At 30.7% G+C, this 26,906-nt stretch overlaps 1 protein-coding gene across 1 annotated transcript in view; it reads left to right on the top strand.

Annotated features, from left to right (window-relative positions):
• Nucleotides 1-26,906, top strand: part of stg1 (stargazin-like protein) — a 148,746-nt gene that overhangs the window by 77,175 nt on the left and 44,665 nt on the right. The window contains exons 3-4 of the mRNA XM_085949916.1: nucleotides 4,782-4,874; nucleotides 11,894-12,034. Of these exons, the coding sequence (XP_085806042.1) occupies nucleotides 4,782-4,874; nucleotides 11,894-12,034 (234 nt within the window). The remainder of the gene's footprint in view (nucleotides 1-4,781; nucleotides 4,875-11,893; nucleotides 12,035-26,906) is intronic.

Below are 26,906 nucleotides of genomic sequence, written 5' to 3' on the forward strand. Positions count from 1 at the left end.
ATTACTTAATCCGAAAAAAACCGAAAAAGCGATTGCCGCATGGTATTATTACATACGAACTTGGGTAATTACGATCATCAAGTATTTAAATAGTAGAATTAATTATTAACAATTATCGTGTAAATAAATATAACATTTGAGGCGCGTACTTTTTGACCACTCAGTAATCCGTGGGCCGTACAGCAATACGCTTCGGTCTTAAATCCCGAATGTCCTTGTTTCATCCCGAATATCCATTATTCTGAGAGAGCGCTAAAAATTTCCCGAATGTCCACAGTGAGTACTTGTAAATAAAACGCATTTTCTGTGCATTTAATGATTTATACCAGTATATTATTCTTGGAATCTATTCTTAGATAATGTTGCAATCATACAGTGTAGAAAGAATGATTGATACATCTACTGATATTTAAATATACGACAATGAAATTTGTTTTTCGTCTCCTGTAAAATTGACAATTGATCTATTCGGGAAACAAATCCTATAGCGACGACATCTCAAAAGGTTTTATCTGATTTTATTGTTAGAGCTTGTCCAGATGGAGCGTTTCTCGATCTATCAAAATTTCAGGTTTAGCATACCTACATACCTTCTTGATTGTTTTTAAATAAATATTTTTTAATATTCTGCCCCCATAAGCAAAAAGGCAGCTATTTCCAAAGTCATATTATGAGATAATGAGATATTCATGTTTTTTTTTCAACTTTTCTTAAGATTTTTTTCAATAATGTAAGATGAATCTTTAGATTTGTGGTATAAGCAAAAACCAGTATATTTTCAGTCGATGTTGTGTTTTTGCTTAGGAATCTCGTTATAGTGTCTTCTTGATTAGAATAACTACTGTTTTCGTGAAAAAAAACGATTTGTCGATTTTTATACTGAAATAAATTTTATAAGTACTGCTTTTGACTTTATGTCAAATGGTTCAGAACAAGGCCTGAACAAAAACGATGCATGAGTGCGAGTGAGAAAGTATTCGGCACCTTTATAATCTCTGCGATACGCGCTAGAGTAAGATAAAAGGTCTACATATGTTTTCGTTAGTTTCCAAAAGTATCGCCAACAAATCGTGGAGAATCGCTTCACGTAGCATCGTAGCTCGTGTTGCTAAATTGCTATTTTTTGTGTTAGACATAAAGTCAATGGTAAATATTTTTTGTTAATTAAGTAGGAAAGATGGTTCTGTGTGTTGTATTAAAATATGGTAGCCGTACTGATAAGCAAGAATATGGTATAACGTTTCATAGGTAAGTTGATACATGTTCATGATAATTTATTTGTATATTATTATATATATTATCAGTGACCTAGTGTTTCTTTAAAATAACTTAAATTATGGATATCTTTACCTAATGGTTGCATTTTGACCGCTTAAAAATACTATATAACGTAAAAAAATTGAAAATTATATTTTAATTCTGAGCGTCTAGTGCGAGCACTTTGGGCGAGCACTACCGAAATGGTCTATGGTCTCGAACATTTGTAGACGAATGCGTTTGCTCGCTCACAGACCAAACGCATGGCACGCAGCTTCATTTAGCAATGCAACGGGTGGTGTCTAGATGTATCTATAGTCTATGGTTCAGAATTTCATTTTATCTGTACACTAAATCAATTTGTGATTTTTCTCGAAAACTGCCCTTTTCCTAATGGGGCAGTATTAGTTTTGCTACTTTTATTTCTTGATAGATTTCTTTTTTAAACCATCAGAAATGTTTAAAGATGAAACTGGTATAATGGTAAATTAAAAAAAAATGTAAATGGTAAAAAAACAAAATAATAATAACTAATAAATATATTAAAGTGTTTGTTATCTCTACATAATATCTGTATACCAGAGGTAAACTACGGTAAATCCAAAATGACAACTTCACAGGAGAGACGAATTTGTGATTTTTGGAACTTTCAACTTGTGGCATTCGTGAATGGAAAAAAGATAAAATTTATCTATCTATCAAAACCTTTTTGTTTGTTTACCGCTGTAGTTCGATTATAAGTTTCATCAAAAGAATTGTATATTTTCTTACTGTTGTTTACCTCTAATAGTTATGGAGTTACAATGACATTTTTAATTTTTAACTTTTATAATAAGAGTAATAGAGTAATATGAGCTGTTTACCACGTATGCAGGATAAGTAATGAAGTAACAATATAACAATAACTCCATTTCAAGATTTTTGGAGTTACAATAGTTTACCTCTGGTATACAGATATATATTATATGCATCATGATACATTAGGTGGAAAACTATATCCTAAAAAGCCTTTAAAATAATAATACAGAATAATTCATTTCATCATACTTTTATTATTCGGTAGGTATAATAATATTATCACATATAATGATGTATAAAAAAATTCTGCGTAAACAGCACTCAACAAAGTATAACGGTGTATATTTTGATTGATTATATTGTCAAAGCGTAATATAAATACGCGGATTATATTGCAAGCCGAATGCTACTGAATGACGATAGTATATTGCGAAGTATTCATGCATCATATGGGCAAAAAGTAAAGTATTTGATTGATCACTAACCGTAGCTGTTTGCTGGCAACATGGGTGCGCTTTAGGGAATATTTTTATATTTCACACAAAAGGAAACCAAAGGGAAAAGTGTTTTTCAATAGATATATCGATATTTTGTGTTGAAAATATATGGAATATTGTTTTTTTTTTGAATTTATGTATTTTAAAAAATAATGCTATCGACCGAGAGGAGGGACGGTATTTGAATTAAAATAATTGTCTTCATTATTCTCATCGATTAAAGTTTTGTACTATAAATTACTCACTCAAAAAAATAAATGCAGCGCCTTCTAAGACACCTGATCCTCTCGATGTATGATGCCAAAGTTTCTAAACGTACGCCTAATAAAATGTACATTTTTGTATTAATGACTACTGCAAGCTTTCGTCACCTCAATATTACAACTAGATAACTTGATCTTCACTGTTTTTGAGATAGCTATTGCAAATGATTATAGTTTTTTTTTTCTCTACAAAATGATAAAACTAGGTATCTAAGTCAGAAGTTAATGGGAACTGTATTAATTTTGTGTTTGAAAATATTAGATAACTGTAAAACCATTTAATATATTAAATAAATAAAATAATTTATCTACAATATGTTTTCATACAATTGAACATTATTTAATTGTTCCCAATTGGACAAGCATAATAATAATTATAGCAAAGATTTATGTTAATGAAATAAAGTTTAAATTTAATTTTTCCAACAATGATCAAATCAGAGTTATCTAGTTGTAGTATCGAGGCGACGTTATGATTTTATGATGGTAGGGGTCAAGCAAGATTTTATAATGACAGTTTTGTGTATTTAAAAATGGAACTTTCCAAAAATGTATAATCACTATATATAAACACAACGAACTATGTTTTTTTAGATAGTTATACATTTTAAATATAATTTCAGGTGTCGGGAGGCTAGAAGTATGAATACATATTATTTTCCATAGTTTCCGTAAAGCAAAATTCGCGTCGTTTTTTAAATATTTTATATCTCTCTAGGTACCAGATGAGATTATTGTAAAGGCAGACTCAAACAGATTCAATGATATCGTGAGCAATCGTCAACTTTAAATAGAAAATGACTTAAAAAGATTTAGCTGAAACTTGATCGTATTAACGCTTGAGTTAATTGGTGCATAATATTCGCCCAGTTGCTAGTGCGAATAATAATTATTATAAGTAAAGTAAAAAATATATATTGGTCAGCTTAGTGGCAACACTAAACAGTCTTCCCTCATAATATGTTGTTATTTTAAATTTCGAGGGAAATTATTGAAGATGTCATTTAGAGAAGTAATGAGTTACTGATTGTATTTAATAGGATATTATTTTTGTTTTGTATTAATATTTTCTGTCAAAATAATAAATAAAGTAAGGCAGCCTTCATCATGTAGACGTCAAATTTGTGTTGCTATGTCAAATACGTGCCAGGACACGCTACGTGCGGCCATAGATGGAAGCTCAAGGTTAATTCACATATTGTCGTACGTTTACGGTAATCTTCAAGTGAATCATACCCAAAAAATAGGATTTGTTCCAATTCGATCACGACTTCGGGGAACGACTCACTTTCAGGGCAATCGCGGCCAATAGTCAGGCCAACCAGTTAGCCTTAATCTGCCGATGCAATTTGAACTTAAGTATCTTTTTTAAGTGAGCAACCAAATAAAACTCTTTCTTTAAGCACTAAGGTGCATGGTTGCCACATCAGTCCCGTGCACCATCGCATCGGGACAAGGAAGTGTGGCACTAAATTTTTTTCATTCTAACACATTTATATACCATATACATGGCGGGTGGAGATGGGGAAGCTCAAATCAGGTGGATATTCTGACAACATATCACTCTACGATTGGACAGGCTCCTTTCGTTGCTTTTTGAACCCTATTTACTTTTCGTAGAATGGCGCGAAATTTAAAATGCAGGTACATATGACAAATAAATGGATATATTTAGATAAAATTATTCATATCAGAATGTTTATTAATATATTGGTTTATATTATCATAGTTTTGTCATTATATGATATAATAATCCTTTCCATGATACTGAGTGTTAAAAAAGAAAGTAGACTACACTAGTACTACATTATGTATTATTTATTTTGGTTTATAATAGGGATGTTATTATACTCTCTAATAATAAACTATGGTATTTTAATATATATATTATTTACTTGTCTCATTTGATAAAAGCTACCTTTGACTGAAATTCGATTAATGGGTTACGTGCTATTTTACTTTTCAGCCGGCGAAAAAAACTTTGAATGCAGCAAGATTGATTACTTTCCGAAAGAAGAATACGCACCTGATCCCAACGACTCAACAATGGCAATACCATGTAAGTCACTCACACTACTTTTCACTTAGGCAAATTACATCAATATGAGTAATGACATGGCACATTTTCATTATAATATTATACATAATCCAAAGTGTTTTGAACTGGGTAAGCTATTTATCAGACACATTAATACGTTTAGTATATTTTTCTCCATGATCAGTACATATTTAATATGATGTAATATATTGTTCAGATTAATAATATAGAATAATTATGAAAACCAGTCGGCATAGACCAATGTTTTGACAATAGTTTTAGTTTGTGACTTAATGATGGCCAAGTCATTAAAATGTCAATATTGAATGCGCGTTGTGTTTATGTTACAAAATTTCAATAAGATGCAGACGTAAATATTGAATATTATAATATATTCTATTAAACGTGTTACATATTAAGTTTATTTATTATTTTTCTCTTATATTTACAAAAGGTAACGCACTTCTCATTATTTCTATATTCCCTGATTGTAAGTGGAATTTTTATATCTAAAAAAAATGTATATACTCCATCTGTATATAAGACTGTTATAGAAGTGATGCTCAACGATACTAGTATAATGAAACAAAGGTGAAATGATCACGTAAATTCTTCGTATAATAATTAAGGGTTGCAATACCGAATGATTGAATATATCGATAATTTAAACTATATTATAATATTTTCACTAAATGTGTAAGTGTAAGTGTATGGTATAAACGGATACGATCAGATGCTTATAATAAATACTTTGTGAAAATATATTTCCGTGACCAGAAAAGATAAGCTTAGTATGGCACACGGTTCGAAACCGCATACGGTTTCAATCCATGGATGGCCTATAAAGCCCTCAAAAAGGCTAGTGAATTAAGAGCTTCTTAGAGCTTTTTCAATTCAACATAATACCTACAGTCATCAATAATTTTATTATAGAATAATTGAACATTTGTCACGGATGTTTTTTATTTTTAAATATATATTACGTTAATTAATCGCGATAATTTTATAAATAGGTATATTTGATGGATTTTGTTATATTATTATTTCACCTGTGTTGAAGTCAGTCGATATATTTGCATTTAAACAGCACATAACTTATAGTTATACTCAATTACAAAAGTACAAAAAGTACAACAAAGTACAAAAAGGACAGTACAAAATAATGAAAAATAACATTAAATTCATTTAAAAAAAAAATAAACGAGTGTGGTTTCTTAATACCAAAAATTCTGGATTTTTAAACCCAGTATTTCGGTATTGATAAATACTACAGTATCGGTTTTTAAATACCGGTATTGAAATCCCTACGTATAATATATATTGTATCGAATTCAAAATTACCGAATGTGTAAAAATAGACCATTAAACACTGGACTACTTCTTTAGTATCTCGCAGCTAATAATATTCACATATTAAACATCTTTGGTTTCAATATTTTTTCAATAAAAAAAATAATGTATACTTTCTTTACGTATACGAATAATATCCGTAAAACAATTCAGAATAATTTTCAAATAAAAACACTAACATAAATAATTTATTGCCAAGTACATTTGTCTAGATTTGTTTTTTAACCGCGGAAATAATATATACATAATATATATAAATACTATTTTTCTATAAAACATTGGATAGTTTTTCACGTCGCCAAAGTACTTTGTCATATAAATATAAAAAAGCAAGAGAATAAATAATGACCTTTCTTAGGAGACTTTCTGGATACGGCGAGATTTTTTCCTTTGCCTTTTGTGGCCAAGATTCCGCCTTGAAAAATACACAAAAAACAGGAAATTGTAGGAAAAGGCTTAACGACATAAAATAGACTCAGAGTAGCTTTTAAAAAGCTTCTACGTACACGCGAAATCATTAATATACCGAAACGGGCATAACGCTGTAAATAATTGAAAGCGTTTAACATATGACAATTCTTATTTATTATTTTATTTATTTACTCCGATTTAACAGTAGTATACAGTATGGCATAACAGTGATTAGCTAATTTGACACAATGCAAACGCATTTAAGATTATTTAAAAAAAAACTTGATAATATTGTAATAGTCTAATATTAAACGTACCTACTGTATTATAAAAAAAATCAAAAAAATATAATATCCGTCGCATTCCCACCAATGCCTTTTAACAATTTTGCTACTTGTGCCCTACCTAATTACGACGAAATTGAAAATACTGTTTTTTACATAATAATAATTGCACTATGAGGCATTCATTCTGTTAGTTTTGCTTAAAGCAAGTTTCTTCAATAAATAATGCTAATGAAGAATGCTTTTCAAATCTGATGCATGTTCACTATTGAAAAAAAAACGAAATATTGACTTTTATAATATTAAGTAGTTAATTTCATGTTTGGTATCATAAAATCAATATGAATAATTAACATACGTCGTGATGGATCGACATCATACATGATTATTAGGAATATATGATATAAATAATATTATTATCAATTATTAAGAGTGACCTCAGAAACATACATATTATAAGAAAATAATAATTGTACCGAATAAGACTCGAGCCCACATTATATCGTAATATGGATGATTAATATTCCTTCCTTATACAGACTTTTTTAATTTATTTAAGAAAACCGCCAAAACCAAACAGAAAAATTTATGTTAGGGTATAAGAAAACTCAAAACGTATTTTAAATCATATTACAGTAGTAAAACGAAGCATTGATTCGCCAATAAAATGCTTGATAGAGAAACAATTATTATTGTAACTATTTAAGTATTTTTTTTTTAATTTAAATATGTATATAAATAAATAATTATTCTTTATAATACTACAAGAGGCCAAGAAGCTCAATGACAGTAGTGTATTTAGTAATAAAAGGAAAAAAAACACTCATGCTTTGAGAAAATCACATAAATATATTTGTAACCGCACCGAGATCGAGCTCAGAGCCCGTATGAAAGACCAGCGTCTTACACACTAGACTAAGAGGGCTGCTGATTAATCGATTCAGGACTTATCACTACAATCATGCAGCATCCTTAGCTTGATTAGGTATAAAAAAGGATCCCAAATATCAATACGGGAGCGATAATGAAGATATAAATCGCAATTTCCGTTTTATGATGGTAAAATACGATGACTCCTTAAAAATTTAAGAAGTTATAATTATCATTTATTTATTGTAGACTTGAGACGTTTACAGCTCAGCCAAATATCAATGTGTTTATGTGCATCCAAATGTTTCTGAAACACTTGTACCCGGCCGTTGTAAATAATATATATTTTTCTTTGTTTATAAAATCATTAAACTTACTTATATAGATCGAATAACTGTATATAAATTTAATAAAGTACAAATAAAAAAGCCTCACCTGGAGACTCCATAGTTTTATAATAATAATAAAAATATATTCCTACGAATATCTTAATTTAAAAAAATTACTCTTTAGTAGTGTATAAAAATAATTTAAAAGCGAAAACTCTCCAATATTTAAGCGAGTGAAACGAAAACATAATATTTGGAAGGAAATTAGTTGGAAAATACCTTTATTATATTGGAAGAATTTTCAAAGGTGAAATAGTTGAAAGTTTTAAGGAAACTTCTCAAAATTTTCTTTTTGACGTGCTCTAACAGAATGTAACAAACTTTGTAAACAGATAATGGAAGCCATATTCTAGAATACTACATATTACTGAGATATAGTGCAAGACCGTGCAATATTTAAATGGCTCACCTTGTTTCGCTATGAAATCTAAAAGCACCACACTATTTTATTATACTTATGCTTATAATATGTGGGGGTGAAAATCGCTGTCGGAATTTTATGTAGGTACCAGGATTTGTGGATTACTATTCCTGTATCCAATCCCAGATTGGTGAAGTTTAGTACATTTTTTTCAATGTCAGTGTACCTATGTAGTAATCCGTTTCAATATCGATGACGAAAATACATTTTTTATTATTATTTAGTAGGCATATTAAATAACTACTTAGTCATGTTAGGAGAAGGTGGAGTTACCCTGAATGGGTCCCATAAAATATTGGGCTACGCAGATGATTTGGTGGTGCTCGGAGAATCTGAAGTAGAAGTCAGAGATATTTTCACTCCTCTGGAGGACACAGCGAAAAGGTTGAATCTACGAGTAAATGTGGGAAAGACCAAGTATTTGAAAATGACAAGAGGCATTGAACCCTCTGGAAACATTGGAATAAGAAACTCCTCGTTCGAGAGAACCTCTCTCTTCAAGTACTTGGGCTCCAACATTACCTCTAAAAATGAAATGTCCCTAGAGCTCTCTGACCGACTGAGAAGTGGAAATGCAGCGTACTTCGCGCTGAGTCGTCTGTTCAGGTCCAAAATGCTGTCCATCAAAACGAAATTCCGGGTGTATAACGTGGTCATCAAGCCAATCGTCATGTATGGATGTGAAACGTGGGGTTTAACAGAAAAACAAGAAAAGGCGCTCCAAGTGTTTGAAAACAGAATCCTCCGGAGAATACTTGGACCCGTCAATGAGAACCACCGGTGGCGCATCCGCACAAACGCTGAGCTCTTCGACCGATACCAACCTAGAATCACTAATATTCTGAGGTCAAGAAGGCTCAGATGGGCGGGCCACGTTGTACGATCTGAACGATCTAGAACTCTCTATAGGATTTACAAAGGCACACCAGCTGGCACTCGACCTCTTGGCCGCCCTCGACGGAGATGGGCGGACAACATTCAAAGGGATGCGGAAAGGCTGGGGATAGTCAACTGGGAAGAGAGAGCGCTGGACAGAGATGCCTGGAAAAACGTTGTGCAGTCGGCCATGGACCTGAACGGCCCCTAGCGCCAGTTTAATAATAACTAATTCCAATAAAATTACATGTTTTATAAAAATCTTGAATAAAAAGAAGATCAAACAAAAATATATAACTAAACAGTTATTTGAGCAATAAATATTGTGACCGTATGAAAACTACATTCGATATATATAAAAAGGATTTCAAGTTATACTTAGGTACGCATTTTTATGATTTAGAAAAAAAATGTTTTTTTTTTAATTAAAATACAATAAAATTATGAGTTATTCAGAAATATTTTTTATGATAGAAAACTTAATAAAATAAATATTAATGGTAAAGATAACGTTATGCCATATCCATAATTAAAAATAAGTAATATTAAAATTAGGTGTACTGTACTTTGTACTGTACCTACCAATGTCAATCTCGTACGGTAACCTAAGGTCACATCACCGCATCCGATGAAATTTATTACCATCGTAAAGGTAAGGTTAAAAAAAGCAATTAGGTATATCGACAGATTACGTAATAGTGAAATGCTCATTTATTTATTCAGAATATTTCTCTTCCCAAAAACTCTCAGTGTGCCGTACGAAGATATTCTTGATTTTTTAAATATACAATCAGACAGAGTGACGTAATTTAAAAACATTTTAAATTACGATTGGAAAATATCTTGGCAATACTGTAATTATATTATTTTAAACGAAACTTGTTTTCTTTTAGTATGCCTGATTTAAAAACCAACGGTCAAATTTCATCACTTAGCAGTGTAGTGGCATTAATTGCATGTACCTAGATTCCCCCCGGACATTAACACCTTGTATAAAATAAAAACTCTTTAAATAAAATTTCATTGAATAGTATTTGATAAAATAAATGTTTTAAAATAAATTTTACAAAATAAAAAAAATATTTGACACAATAAATATGGATACAAGTATATAATAATAATTATACTCACATCTAATATGCACATTTTAAATGTAGAGAGAGGAAGAAAAAATGTTTGCAAAATATTTAAATCTTCAAAAGAAAATGTATGTACTTAGTTTAATAATATTATTTAAAATATAGTCGGAAAAATATTACGAAGCAAATTACAAAAATTCACCAGCGCCACAAAAATGACTGGCAGAATTTTTGAATTTCTATCCTAAATTTTCTCATTTTATTTACCAATTAGGTGGTCCTTTTTTTCTTATTTATTTAATCTACTGGCATTTTAAATGGATGAAGTTAACTGTCTGTAATTTTTGTATAGTGGGAGGGGGTTTATACCCGGGGAGTTTTTGTTTCGGGGGTAATTGTCCTGTTACTATAATAACTAAGTATTATTTTTTTCTAATGGATTTAAGTTTCGTACTATTCCATTAAAGTCGTTTTTTTGCGACCCGGGTTTCGCATTTCGGCATCTTCAGACGCTTTGTTGGTATACTCACCAAAGGCAAACACACACTGACAACGAACACTCTTCACTCTAATTTATATAATAAATCAATACAATAAAGTAGGTAGAATTATCTACCTATCAAGTCAAGGGTCACAATAAAAATATAAAAAACAAATTATGAATAGTTGAAGTGTTAATAAAAAAACCCCTATCTTATAAATAATAATACACTTGATAAGCATAATACTATAAGAAATCGTCAAAACCTAATAATAGATCATTAGTAGGTTCAATAAAACAATAAAAATACTACACTCAAGAGGTGTAAAATCGTCCATCCTAGGAACAATAGTAACATTTTGGAAATTAATGGAGTTAACTAATGAGATATTATATCTACGATATCAGTCATTAAAAGTCATTAGTTAAACAATTAATATTCAATAGTATTCTTACATGCTACCAACTTTTTTATTTAAAATTTTTTTTAATATTATTTTTTTAAATATAACAAATCCACAAATAAACCCACCTAATTTATATTATATTTATACACACGTATACATACCTAAATCCACATCTGTACATTCACATCCATAATAATATGTCAGTGTGTGTTTGTCTTTGGTGAGTATACACAGCGCTAGAAGATGCCGAAAGGCGAAACCCGCGTCGCAAAAAACGACTCAAATGGAATAGTACGAAACTTAAATCCATTAAAATTTAAATTCAAATTCCATCAATTACCTTCGGTCGATAGTATTAATATTATTATTTTTTATTTATGTCTTTACAGCTCATTGTTGATGTTAAACATTTTTGTGGTTCAAAGTTTTCACCACTAGTTTATGTATGTACTGGTATCATGATTTTTTCCAGATGCTGTCACGAAGTCATCATTTTTTTTACTACTGGCAACTGCTGTACTCTTCGCCGGATATGTTTGCTGCGCAGTGGGCCACTGCGCACGCCATCGGCGCATCTACACGTTTACTTCCGGCGTACTTTTCATAGTATCAGGTTTGTTATAACTTGTATAGTGATATTATGTGTAATCTTTACAAATATAAGTAGGAAATCACTGAAAGTGATCACTGAAGTGAAGACAATTTTCATTCCTAAGCAGAAACATAAGTCCCTCCGAGTTAAGGGCCCACATGCGCCACGTAGGTCAAAATGGAGGTTTTATGGTATTTTCATAGCATGAGCCTAGACATTCCTTAAACTTTGTAGATAATCTATTTATATAATATTGAAGCCTTATTATTCTTATATTTATTTTAAAAATTTGATGACTGCATAAAGTATTTTTATTACATAAAATAGTATTCTTTTAAACCTCTCGATCTAATGTTTTAGAATATTGTCATATTTCAGAATATCCGTGTGCGTTAAGATTCTTTAGATTTATTCATTTTTAAACGCATTTATAAAACCATTTATAAAATCGTTTACTATTTAAATAATAGACATATTTACGATAAAAAACTATATTTATAATCTTTGTGATCCCAAATTTGACAAGAATTAGGCGTTTTATTATTCAAAAAATGGGCACAATTAACACATTTGAAGATAATTCTAAAGATACTGATTATACGCTATGTTTTTAACCATTCAAATGTAATAAAACATCCTACGAATAATTATTGTTTTATAATAATTATTGACCTAAGAATAAGGTAGTATTTTTTTGAAATATGCCATTTCTATTGGCATTTCATTCCAGCAAAAGATATTTATTATTATACCTATTAGATTCTCGATCTGAATCAAATGCACATTAATAAAAAAAAATCAGGAAAAAATTATTGGTGTTTTAAATATACAATCTGGCAGAGTTACTATTTCAAAAATATTAAAAACTACTTAGAAGATCTTGGCAATACTTGTAATATGCCTAATTTAAACAACTACGGATTAATTTCATCAATTAGCAGTGTAATGGAATTGATTTCATATACTTAGGTTCTAGGACAAATACCCTCCCCCCCGTACATTAATCACTTGTATAAAATGAAAACTCTTTAAATAAAATTGCATTGGCATAACAAATAATAGTGAATAGTTTAATTGACAAAGTATTCGATTCTTAAAAACATTATCTAATATATAAAAATCAATATTTGTTTATTTGTTTGTTCGTATTTTATGCGCTGCCATACCGTTCATCCGATTGCGATAAAACTTTGTCAACTTATTGCTTGCACTTGCGCAAAGGTTATAGGCTATATCATATATATAAAAATGAATGTCTGTCTGTCTGTCCCGTGTGCATTCCTAACCATTCATCAGATTGCGATGAAACTTTAGTGAGTTGTTGTGTTTACACCAGCAAAAGTTTTTGAATTAGAAAAACATCTTCTTCATTATAATATATTCTTTTATTCGTATGGTTCTTATACCATTCATCCAATTGCGATGAAACCTTCGTCAGTTGTTATGCCCACGCCCGCAAAGGTTTATGAATTAGTACAACCATCTTCTTCTTCTTCTTCATTATATCTTCTTTTATTCGTATGGTTCCTATACCATTCATCCGATTGCAATTAAACTTTCGTCAGTTGTTGTGCGCACACCCGCGAAGGTTTCTAAATTAGATTAAAATAGAAAGTTTTATTTGTTTGTTCCATCCAATTTTGAATTTTTTACTACATATCAATACTAATAATATTTGCATATTTTGGATTCGATTTTAATTTAGTGTTCTTTTGTTTGACCTTTACTCCTATTAGAATTATTTTCATATTGCCATATTATATTATACAGATATTTTAATATTAAAAAGATAATTACTTTTTATTATTTTTTTAAATATCTAAGATAAATGTATCCACAAATCATTCACAAATAGACCCTGTGCGAAGCCGGGTACTTCAGCTTGTATATTAATAAATTAATACACTTAAATTTTTGGAACGCGCTGGATTTGAATCCACAAGTAGTATCAAACTTACATAACAATAATTGAGTGTGTGGAGATGTATTTTTTAATAATAAATTGATTGCCTTATATTTATTTTGGGCCCGAACCTCAGAGTAATATTATAAAGAGAGTGGGTATTGTTTGAGACAATGAAACCGTATTTCTTGCGTATATAACACACAGTATAACCTCAATTTTATTATTATTAACTTAACTATGAAACGTTATCGGTTATACCATCATGTTGCTTCTCAGTACGGTTACCAAATTTAAACACAACATAATTATTAACCATATCTATTACTAAATTAACTAAAAATAATAACCACTAAAATTTTATTTAACACAAAAATAATAAATATCAGCAATAGGTGCTCGCAGTTTTTAAATGACTGTATATAATATAGGTAATATTTATATCTATATTAGGCAACGTATTTTTTCTTCTTGGTAGTATTGACCTGTATGTCCTTGATAACTATCTTAGAAATCGGGAACACCAGGTTATTATTTTCCATAGGTGCAGAACTAACCTGCCATTGGTGATGCCAATTGGCTTCAACCAAATCGCTTCGGATGTTGATATATTCCACCTACGTGAGGATGCGTATTATAAATAGATGTGGGTTATTTTATAAATTCTTAAAATAGGGTCCACTTAGCTTATTCTGTGTACTACTTCCATATATCTACATTATAATTGTTGTAAATATTTACTCATTATACTGTTTTTTTTAATGTCATGTTGTAAACATCTTAAATTTATAATTTGTAGAGTTCACAATAATAATATGTAAAAATAAATAATAATTTTGAATGTGAATTATGTTTGAAAGTAGATTCTATACTTATATAACTTACTGATCCATTATTACATTCTAATAACAGAATGAAGCCAAGTTAATACTATCTTGCAGGTCCGTTTTCCATGAGAAATAATATGCTATGGATATCTTTGCAAGTTTGCAGAAAACTCGCCGCCGAAGTTGGTCAAGAAGATTTATTATCTTAATGACTTACGGTCAGTTTCACACATGCTCGGGGTGTTTCAACCAAGCAAAGGGCTTAAACACCCACTTTGCTGATATATAAAGCTTTACATGTTAACAGTATTACAAAAGATATTGAAGGAAACATTGTTCTATTCACAAGTAGTGATAATATAAATAAAAAAAATATTTTAATAAGGCAAATGAACTTTACATAATTTTCAACTCAAATTCAAATTTTATTTATTTTTGTATAAAAATAGTGAACATTACACATTATTAATTCACAACATTTACAATATGACATTTAGAAATAGAGAAATAGGTCAGTATTATGTAATTAAAGAGTAGAAAAGTATAAATACGATAAAATATAAATTAGATACAAGTAAGTACACCAAATGAGCTAAGCAGACCCTATTTTAAGAATTTATAAAATAATGCCCACCTATAATACTCATTCTCACGCAAATGAAATATTATGTCAATATCCGAATTGATTTGGTTGAACATAATCAACTTTCCCAATTGGCATTGGAGAAGAAATAACTGATGATCCCGATTTCTAAGATAGTTATCAGGGACACAGGTCAATACTACCAAGAAGGGCAGAATTCTCATTTTCACCGCGTATAAGTCGGAAAAAATACGTGGCCAGATATAAATATCGTCCATGGACCTCCCCTCTCCTAGAAACGGAATAAATACAAATAATTTATATAAACGAATATTACTTCACTCATTTTTCATCAAGACCTCTTGACTGAGTATCGTGAACCGAATGATTAAATTGTGGTACCTACAGTCTGGAAGATCCGTGGTAATCATGTTACTATCTGGAGCATCAAATGTATTCCGATGCAGCATGTTTAAAAGACAATACAGGGCGGACAACACAAGCGAACATTAACGATCTTAATAATAATTTTAACCGTTAAGCCACGCGTATTCAATAACGCGACAGCTCGCAACAACTCATAAATGTGAAGTATCTTAGTTATACATACCTAAAGGCAAGGTTTGTATAGTCAAACTCGAAGCTTGGAGTATCTGGTTATGGGAAATATACCTGGAAAATGTGAAGGTCAGTTAATAAAGCGACGAGATGCTATAAGTAGTATAGACAGAGTAAATGTGGAAGCTAGTGGCACCTGATAGATTTTCTTAATCCCACCCTCTCCTTTTTCTGAATACTTCAAATAATCTCTTACCATTTAAATTTGTTGAATACATACATTATCGTCAGTAGAATGCAGAATTATTCTAACTCACATTTAAAATATTTCAGAAGGGAGTTCTTTGGAACAAACTAGGTACTTCAATTATTTATTATTCGTATATAAATAAACGTTTACATCATAGCAGATTGAATATAATTTTGGGGTAAACAATTTGCTAACACAAGAATTATCTGCAATTTGAAGAAAAGGTAAAGCTGACTATTGAGTACAAGAGCAAATAAAAAAGTGACGAGTGCAGCCGTTACATGGTGCTAGTCTCGGTCCGGTGTTGCCAGCAATTTTCGGCATGCTTACTTAGGAACGATTTATTCTCCAATTTGCCACAGTAACATACCGTTGAGCAAGTATGTAAAGACAACTATTTTAGAAGACTGCTTAACAAGTAAGGAGACATACGTATTCTAAGATGGCACATCGTATTTAATGTGCTCCATCTAAAGAAGAAAAATATACAAAAAACAGTGGCAGCTCGACGATTTTTTAACTGGTGATGTTTAGCCATTAATGATTAAATATACATACCTACCTACCTGCTGTCTCATATTATATAATATTATGTACCAAGCTACTTATAATATGATTTTATTAATAAATAAGTAATTTTTCAGAATAAATAATATGATTATCTGAATCGTTACTTAATCACACCTAAAAGTCATGCTTAAAAATATAAACTTAATTAATAATTATTATTATTATAGACTTATCATTATCAGTTTTGAACAACAACATACAGCGAGCGTTTTTACTCACCTAAGGGTTATTTTATTCGCTCCCTAGTATGCGGTAACTAATGCTAATGCATTCACATCCTTAGTAGAACGAGATTTGTAACGTAGCGACGACGGGATAGGACTAAGTGACCCCACCCCGGTAAGCAAAAAATATACGCCATAACTTTCTTAATTTATACATAGGTGTCACGTGAAATAAGGTGCATTTAATTTAATTAATTTTATTTCAATACCACGTAATCATCATTATTTTATTAAATATACCATCATTGCTTTATTTATTTTTATAATAAAAATAAAAATCTCTATAAATTTGCGACGAGTTTAGATGGATAAAATAAATTAAATGGTTAATTTATTCATGTAATTATGTAGGTATATTATGACAATGATAAAAATATCGGAAGTATATTTTTGACACGATAACGATATGGGGATGGTGCCTACGAACCCTTGAGTTAGAACCGCCCCTGCAAAAACGAAGAAGACGATAAACAAAAAGGGAGCAACGCTTACGATACAAAAGATCGCCGGTATTCTGTGAAGAGCAATTCAATAATAAAAAAAATATGCTAAGACAAACCTAATTAATGACACAAGGTTGTGATAAAAATTAATATTTTCTCTGAGGAAAAACACGGAAAAATAACGCAAATAAATGAATCTTTGGAGCCGGGGTTGCTAGTCAAACAGCGTGAAGGCAAAATATTTTACATTCTTTTTTTATACACGGTACACGGTGTTTACTAAATTAATAATATCGCTTCTAGAAAAAAGTTGTAAGCAGTTTTTGATACATTCAGAATTAATTCAAAATGGCAAAGTGTTTTATTATAATATATTATATATGACTTAATTCATACTATTTTAAACATAATATGTTATAATATATTATATAGTCTTTGCTTCAAGACTATAGTATTTGCAACACAATTTAATAATACGATTGAAAAACTTTACTTACAAAGTCAACTACCACCACCTACTTTTATTATTTTTAAATAATATCTACTATCATTTTGGTTAACAATGGCATTATTAATGAGTGTAGAGGCATGACTTCGAAAAGAGACCCATAGATGGCGCTGCTCATTGACTGGATATCGCAAGCGCTATGTAGACGGATCAGCATTTAACCCTATGTGTATCCGTAATTTTGACTCACAATCTCACAGCCTGAGCTTAATCTGATTAGCTTTGAACTTTTTGTTCATACAGGTTGTCTATTTTGAAACTAAGCACTTTACACTATCGAAATTCATTACAGTGTTAAGTGTGGTTATCTAGTTGTCGAATGAGATACCTTCCTGAACTGAACTAATTCTTTGGCAAGTTCATCTGGTTATTGGGTCGAGCGAGTCACCTTATCGTCTTAATCTATTTTCGTGTACCGTTTGAAGTATTCTCTGTTATTGCTGATTAATCTCTGTGAACTCTGATTAAATACTAAAACCGATAGTGTTTCTATTTTATTAATAAACCTTTCTATATGAGGGGACGAGGGGTTTAAAAACGAAAACGACAGTTTCCACGTTCGTAAAATGGTGAGTCATTAAAAATGCCTCATTTCTTTCTTACTTAGATATAATTTCTGACAAAGGTATTTTTAAATATTGTTTTTATACTAATAATATATAGGTACAATTTGTAATAATTTTTATAGAAAGTATAATATCAGCTATACAAAGCTAAAAGACATATTTTGTATTAACTTGCCAACATTTTTCAGAAATGGAAACTGCCTTTTTTCCACTTTTATTACGAATTGACTTAGAAAAGCCAGTTTGTGCACTTTTTAAAGCTTTAGTATAAATAGTTGAACCAAGTTAAAAAATAATCTTACTTGGAAACCTGGAAAGTAACTTAATTATTTTGAATTAATACGGTTTCCAAATAAGTATGTATTATTATTGAACTGTCCAAGGGTGAGGGAGAGAGATCACCACGTCTCATTTTTGATACGTGATAATCTCTCTTAATATATTATATTTAATCGTCGATAAGTCATTTATTTTTGTAGTCTTGGTAATGGTGTTATAACCGAAATAGCTGTCAACTTAAAAACAAAAATAATTAGAATTTAATATAATTTATATTACACGCAATTAGATTTATGATACGTATTATACTGTCCTGCTAAGTTTTTGGTCTTAGTGAAATGATAATATAAACATAATCCCTAAATACTGTCTCTAAAAACCAAAAATACTGCCTTTTTACTTAGCAAAGCAATATTATTAACTAACTAACTTAATGGCCAGGCCACATCGTTGTAGTTTCGAATCCTGCCTAGCATCGTATTTTTTTCAAAAAGATTTTTTCGAGTGGTCATATATGATTATTAAGTGTTAAAATTATGTATATTCTATAAAATAATGTTGCATTCTTAAATCATGTAAATTATTCGTTGAATATTTTTTTTTTGTTATTTTAAAATATAATAATAAAATGGCATGAAAAACGTCTCGACGACTCTATTTCTGCAAATTTCGATGTCACTGAAAGACATACTTTAATTTATTATTATGATGGTAGAGTATATTTTCACTATTATTTTCTCTTCCGTTTGACTCTGTAGCTAGGCATACGGAAGTCAGAGGTTTCTACCGTGTCAACAATGAAAAAATATCGCCTCGGACCGCCAATAAGAAGGCAAATAACGGGTTTTATTGTATGCCGGGGGATATTTGCGAATTTTATTAAATTTGTTATATCAGTCCCCGGGGGGTAATTCATGGGCTTGTTTTATTTTTTTTTGTCAGTCAAATTTACTAACCGTTGCGCCTTAACCCGGCAGGTGGCGTCAGCAAGATTGCATCTTCTTAAACATACTACTAGGATGCAATATTATTTGATCTTGTAATAATAATATGTAGATACGTCTTTTGGAAAAGTTTTACTTGTGAATACTCACAGTCTCCATAAAGACGGGGGGTGACAGGACTCTTAACCTGGTGGCCCAGGCTTAGGGGGTACCAGCGTGGTGAATTGATCAACCAAGTGAGATAAACACACAAAACAAATTTTCCCTAATATTAAAAAAGGCGCTATTTTATTACCACGTTTTTATTAGCTCGTATTCTTGTTTGTCCGGTACAGATTTTGTCTTGTATGTCCAGTACATTTTTTTCTTGTTTATCCAAGATTTCTATTGGACGATTGAAGATTTTTAACTAACTTCCCGACTAGCTAGACATTTGAAAGTTTTAGAATATATCAGAACACGACGACAATGCATTATTTTAATACTGTTGGCCATTTTTAAGTAGAATTAAATTCATTTTCGGTTAATTCTGTTTTGTATGGAAAGTTATTATTGTCGGTTGCTAAGTGGGTCCTAGCAACTAAATTATTAATATATACGTGCGTTACTATGGAAATTAATATGAAATTTCAAAATGAAATTTCAATATTCTATAATATTTATTCAGTGTTTCTATCAAGTACAATAAAAAGTTTTTATTAATACATAGACTTGTCAAGTTTATATAATTCAACAGAAAATTTAAAAACGTGGCATATAAAAAGTTCTTTTTATCATGTAATTATTTTTAAAGTATTACCTTAAGTCCTAATATATTAAAAAATGTCCTTGTGCAATGCAAATTTTGATTATTTTGTGTCAATATTTCACTTACATTCATAATATTTTTGTAATCTTTTATACTGAAAAATTACGATAATTATGAATTTACAGGTATTCACCTGGCCATGAATCTTTCCCTGTTGATGACTATGTATTCATATTTTATAATTGACCAAATATTTGCCTTCTCTTACCATTGATAATTAAAATCATATGATTCATTTTTTCTTCTTACACTTCCTTGCCTTGAAGGTTGCAACACACACTATTATGTGTGTTTCATTTTCATATGGCACTCACATATTCAAAACCCTGGTTCAAAATGTAGTCTATAACCTATTCTGTGGTCACAATATTGACGTGTGTCTTAACCAAATTCGGTCATTACAAATGTACTTATAAGATGAGGCAGAAGTGAGGCTTGAAAGAATCCCCACCAAAATGCCTCCTATTTGGTAATTAGTCCTGAACCAAAAGTCCGACCCTGTCCTTTTAGCACGCTGGCATTGTGTGTCAGCGTGCAACTAAAAATTTATTTTATTATTAATTATTATTGGTTACGCTGTTTTTCGTCCATTTTAAATAAATACCTTTCTACTGAAAGTTGCCATTTATTAGATTCGTCCACCCCAGATGTAACAATAAATATTGTCTTAGCTAAAGTTGATTGTTTATGAAGTATTTGTTTCAAAGTATAAATAAACATTTCGTACTTTTAAATAAAAATGAGGGTGAGTTAATACAGAAAAGCGGTAGTGGGTACAAAATAATTATTATTATACTTATAATAAAGCCATTAATTTTAACTCACTACATCAAAATAAGAATAAATGCTAAAATCCTTTTAATAATATAAAAATATTTATGATCTAGTGGTTTTTTTCTAAAATTATTATAATTATCTAATTCAAAAAAATTTCCGCCCGCTATAGGGTTGATAAAAAATTATTGCTCTGTGCAAAGTAGGTTTTTGTGTTTTCGGAATTTTTATAAAGCTGCTACGTAAAGACACCGTATATATAATCTTATTAGGTATTACGGACAGGATTCCGCATGCAGAACAGTTAATTTAAAAATCTTTCTCCTATGCCGCGAGGCATTTCGACGTTTATTGTGTTTTTTTTTGCTTTCTTCCCTACCATAGTATGGTAAACTTTGTATTATATTATATTACAATGTACCATTTTACAAGAAACAAGATATGAAAAAAGAATCATAATATTTTGAAGTGATCACCATTATCGACCAAGATTGATTCACTACTAGATGAAGATATAGATACATCTATTGAAGCAGCAAATGAGCAGAAAATTTAAATATCAGTCAGTCAATAATCAAACACATTCAATTTACAAGGATACAGTCGGTCCGTGGTGACAGAAAACTATTAAAACTAAATTCACTGGATAAGTAATTTTATATTTCCAGTATGTCCAAGTAGCGAAGGGTGGATGTAGGCTGTTAAGATCCGCCATAAATGGTGCACACTAATGTATTAGTTTTCATTGTACTAAGGCCACAATGTGCAGAGTGTTGGTTAGTTTTTAAAAATCAATTCAACCTTGCCTAAGCCAAACCATAATAATTTTGGTATGTTATATGCGATATGACAAAACTAGTGCACACTTTTTCGGGCTTGTTTGTTTTCGTTGAATAAAGAATACATAATATTACAGTGATGGTGTTGGTTAGTTTTTTTTAAATTCATTAAGTCGTGGTTAATCCAAACCATAATACATAAAAATACTCTTATATCTATAAAATGTCTAAAATTATATATTATTTAATGGCATAATTTTAGATATTTTACAGATACATGCTTAGTTTTTGAGTGTTAAGTGAAAAAAAGTATGACAGAGAAAGTTTAGTGTCCACTATTTATGTCAGATCTTAACAGCCTACCCCCACCCTTCGCCGTAGTAATCCGTCCATAGCACATAACTAGTCCACAATCTGAGTTTATACAATAAAGAGATTAAACAATAAGTTGAAGTGCTAATAAAAATATTTTTAATACCCTACATCAGACATGAAGAAATGGCCTCTTCATTATTCCTAGTACTTAATTATCAACCCACGCCCTGGTTGCATATAATATTATATTACGTTTTCAACTTACTATCTCATCTCCCCTGTACCGGATCGCCAGTTGAATTCACCAAGAATCTGGAGATGCTTTTCTACTTCGTTTTTCCACCGTCTCTCTAGCTTTGTTGACGTTATGCAATTCGATGATCATTTTTTCAAACATTATCCACTCAACAGAATTTTTTTTTTTTTTTTTTAATTTTTTCGATTTCTTGTCTAACACATACACAATACAATCCGTGATTAAAAATATCGTCGTCGTCATTTTTATATACATACTGAGTATATAACAGTACATTTCCAAGTGTACCTGAATTTGTATGGAGTGGAGTGGATGTGTTATTAATTGACTTTTCGCAAGAATTGGTTGTGAAAGATTCTATCAACCCATTAGGTTTTTATACTCTCTCCACACATTGGACTAAATGGACACGTCAACTAGACACCGTGACAAATTCGATAAATGTTCACGCATCCAACAGACTTTAGGGCGACCCTGTAGTCATTTATTTTTCCTTGTGACTGTAATATGATAGCACTATTTCATTAGCTATCCGCCCGTGAGTAATACGTCTGGACCATTTCCATTGCATCAGCTTGGCGACCTTAAAAGCCTTGTCAACATTCGAGCATTTTTTCGTTCCCTAAAAGAACGCATCACTGTGCATGCATAGCCTGCGCATTGCCTGCCGCAAACCCGTTTCAAAGTGGCCGTTTTTTGTGATGACAGTCCATGGACATTTTTTCAACAACACGTAGTGTTGCCAACTGAGTGATATCGCAAAAATGTTTAATAGTGTATTATTACACTATAATTTTACTCTAAATAAGTTGAAAATACTAAAAGGAAAAATGTTCTGTGTACTAAAGTTTTTTTTAAAAATACTGTAACTTTTACATCTTTGCATTAAAATCAGAATTATAAAAATATGACAACATTGCTTCCCGTTAAATTTAAAAAAATACTTGACGTACAAATGTAGACAGTTGACGCATGAACGCATGTAAAGCATGCGTAAAACTACTCGGTATTAAAACCAAAATTAAAAAGTTGAAGTTAATTGGAAGATAGAGTGATCAAATGTAGACATACCTTATCACAACACATATTCTTGTCTGCCTCTTTATCAAATAGTTTCTTTTGTGATCTTCTGCGTTATGTTCAACATGCACGTTTCCATGCAACTTTGCAATAATAATTGTTTGGGATTTATCGTATAATATTAGGGTATAATATTATATTTCACGTGCATACTTCACTGGTACCATGCATTGGTTAAAATATGTTCAACACTTCAGGCATGTGCGGCTTTAATACAATTATTTTTAGAAATCACTTACTCAACTAACAGAAATAATTTAATCAACTTAAAATGTTCACGTTTACTTAATACCCACATTCTTACTGTAAAACCAGCCACAAAATGAAAAATTCAAACCTTAACAGTACCGGAAGAGTGTTTAAATTATTCTTGGGTGCACTTTATATTTTAGTTTTCAGCGCCGGAGGGGAAAATTCCGAACGTCAATTTGTCTGTAGGAAGTGAAGCAAAAGAGTAACCTCCTCTTATAGAATCTGGCATCTTGCCAGTAATTCTTTTTTTCTGGCTATGCTATTATTTGCTTTATTGTGATTCCATGATACTTACAAAGTGGTGTTATAATATCTTGATTCTGTTATGGTAATATATATGATAAATCAATGATGATTCATTTTATACGTCATTATAAGACGTTATTATCATTATTTTGCCTTTATTCATTGTTAAGTAGCATTGAATACTAATTGTGCAGGGTTGTATGATATTTTTTTAATATATAATGATCAATAATTGTCACTAAGTGTATAGATATACATACACACTTACATCTACTAACATAACGCCTCTTTAGGGATTAGGCCACAACCGTCTTCTAGCGGTTTTATAACTAGGAGCTAATATGAATATTATTTTGTATTCTATGTGTCTTTGTAAATTTGATTGGCTTTAAGAATGGTAAATTATAGGTAGTCACTTATAATATGTTAGCAAATTCAATTTCAATTTATTTATTTTTAGCATATTGTGGTCATTATAAATTATAAGTTAAAGACGTTCACAACATGACATGAAACATTATTATAAAAAAAAGTAATAAAAGCGATAAAAATGAAAATATAAAAAGAGAACATTATATAAACGTACAAAAGCAGTGACAATACTGACAATACAATTATACATCTATAGAAATTTAAAGAAGTACATCAAGTTTGTTGAAAAGGCTCTATTTTAAGAATTTATAAAATAGCGTCTACCTAAACTCACCCTCATATATCAACACCCGAAGCAATTTGGTTGAACATAGTTATCGCCCTCCCAATTGGTATTACCAGTTGCAGGTTGGTTCTGCACCTTGGGAGAATAAACAACTGATGCTCTCTATTCCTAAGATAGTTATCAAGAACATAGAGGTCAACACTGTCCAGAATGGCAGAGTTCTCATTTATACCTCGTATAAGTCGAAAAAAATACGTAGATAAATAAATATATTTTCTAAATTGCAGACTGCAGTATGTAAGCATACCTAAGAGAAAGTCAGTTGGATAAAGCCACGTATAGTATCCATACAACCTTATGTAAAGGAGTCTCAAGAATTTCTTCTGAATCCTCTCAACCATAAGGCCATACTTCAACTGATACAGTGCCTAAATAATAGACCCACTTTCAAGCCTACTTCGAACTAAGGAATTAAACAAAAGTTTTAATATCGTAACATACTAAAAACCCGGGAAGTAGGCATGACGAAGCCCAACATGTTAAGCGCCCTATTACAAATGGTAACTATATGGCTAATAAATGTCAGTTTACTCTCAAACGTAATGCCAAGGTCTTCTACAGATGATATTTGTAACATAACTCTGCCATGCATTGAGTATTAGAAAAGCAAGACTTTTGAGGCTGCATTCATCAAATTTATGATATGATCACAGCATTACAGGCACTGATGGCTTCAGATAAATGATAAAGCGGAAAGGGTTCTATTATCTCACTCGGCTCCTGTCTTTTTAGCAGACTGATGCACCTCATGCTGGCTGCATTAATAAAAATTTATATTAATAATTATTGTATTACACTGTAATCGTCCTTTTTAAATGAATAATACATACCTACTTCTCCGCCTCAAGTCTTTGTGGATTAGACTCTCCTCCCATCCAGCTATAATAATACTAACATGATAATTCTGCCAGAAAATTAGTGTATGGAACTTGAGGAAAACCCCAACACACTCCATGTTTACACGTGAAATCAAAATCATCATATTATTTTCTTTCACGAGGATTATCAATCAGTTATTATTAATGAGTCTGTTAATGTCAAAATTTTTCTAGTCTTTGAAAAATTTTGTTATCTTTTCCACTGGTAAATGACTTTTAATGGTTCGTGGATGTATCGTCTGTTCTATATTCAAATTTATTAATAATTCCATACTGAGGCCGTAAGTTCCCCCTATTTTTGGTCAACGAGGTTGATCGAGTGTGACAATACAAAAATTTGACGCGAAATAAATAAAATGTAATATGAATTTTATTAAGAATGAATTTTCTGCCGAAAAAGATGTTTAGTATTATTATTGATAGATATATCAAAACACAGTATTAAAATAACTTTTTATCACAAATATTTTTTTAAGTTTATTATTTTGTAGTTCTGTTGTAGTTGATTACACTTAAAAATACCTTGCCAACACATTTGAACTATCTCTGTATCTCTAGAAAACGAACTCTGTAAAATCCAAGAAATTTGACAAAACTTTTGATTTTTAATTTAAAAACTTATAATATTACCATCAACCAGGGTTGATCCCACTACTAAATGAATATATCCCCTATACCCTTACACTCTTCTCAGTCCCTTGTTCTTCACTGCTACGAATACCCATCGAACTTTATCAGTTCGTTTATCCAGCAAGGTTTAGCCATTGCCATTCCATGTACTTGGTGTCCTTTATCATATTTCGTACTCTTGTCTGCTTCCTTACCCATTACTTTATGTTGTGATGTTATCGTGATATATCTAACATGCACCTTTCCATTTTACTTATAGTTTTATTACACTTACATTAGGAAGCTATATGAGGCCATTAGTTTCAAAGTCGGTTTACCTCCATTTTCATTTTGTTAATATTTTTATTGATTATTATTCTGTAATTGGTACTTTTTCATCATTTGTATATTAGATATTTATAAAATGTGAAATGTAGTTTCATTTGTTGGTTGAAAAGAATTAAACTGATGATTGATTACAAAGTCATTTATATGTTTTACGACTGAATTTAAAAATGTTGTT

Source organism: Rhyacophila brunnea, unplaced genomic scaffold, assembly GCF_057557595.1.
Source record: "Rhyacophila brunnea isolate RB1 unplaced genomic scaffold, BYU_Rbru_1.0 scaffold_22, whole genome shotgun sequence".
In the NCBI taxonomy this organism is placed as follows: Eukaryota; Metazoa; Arthropoda; class Insecta; order Trichoptera; family Rhyacophilidae; genus Rhyacophila; species Rhyacophila brunnea.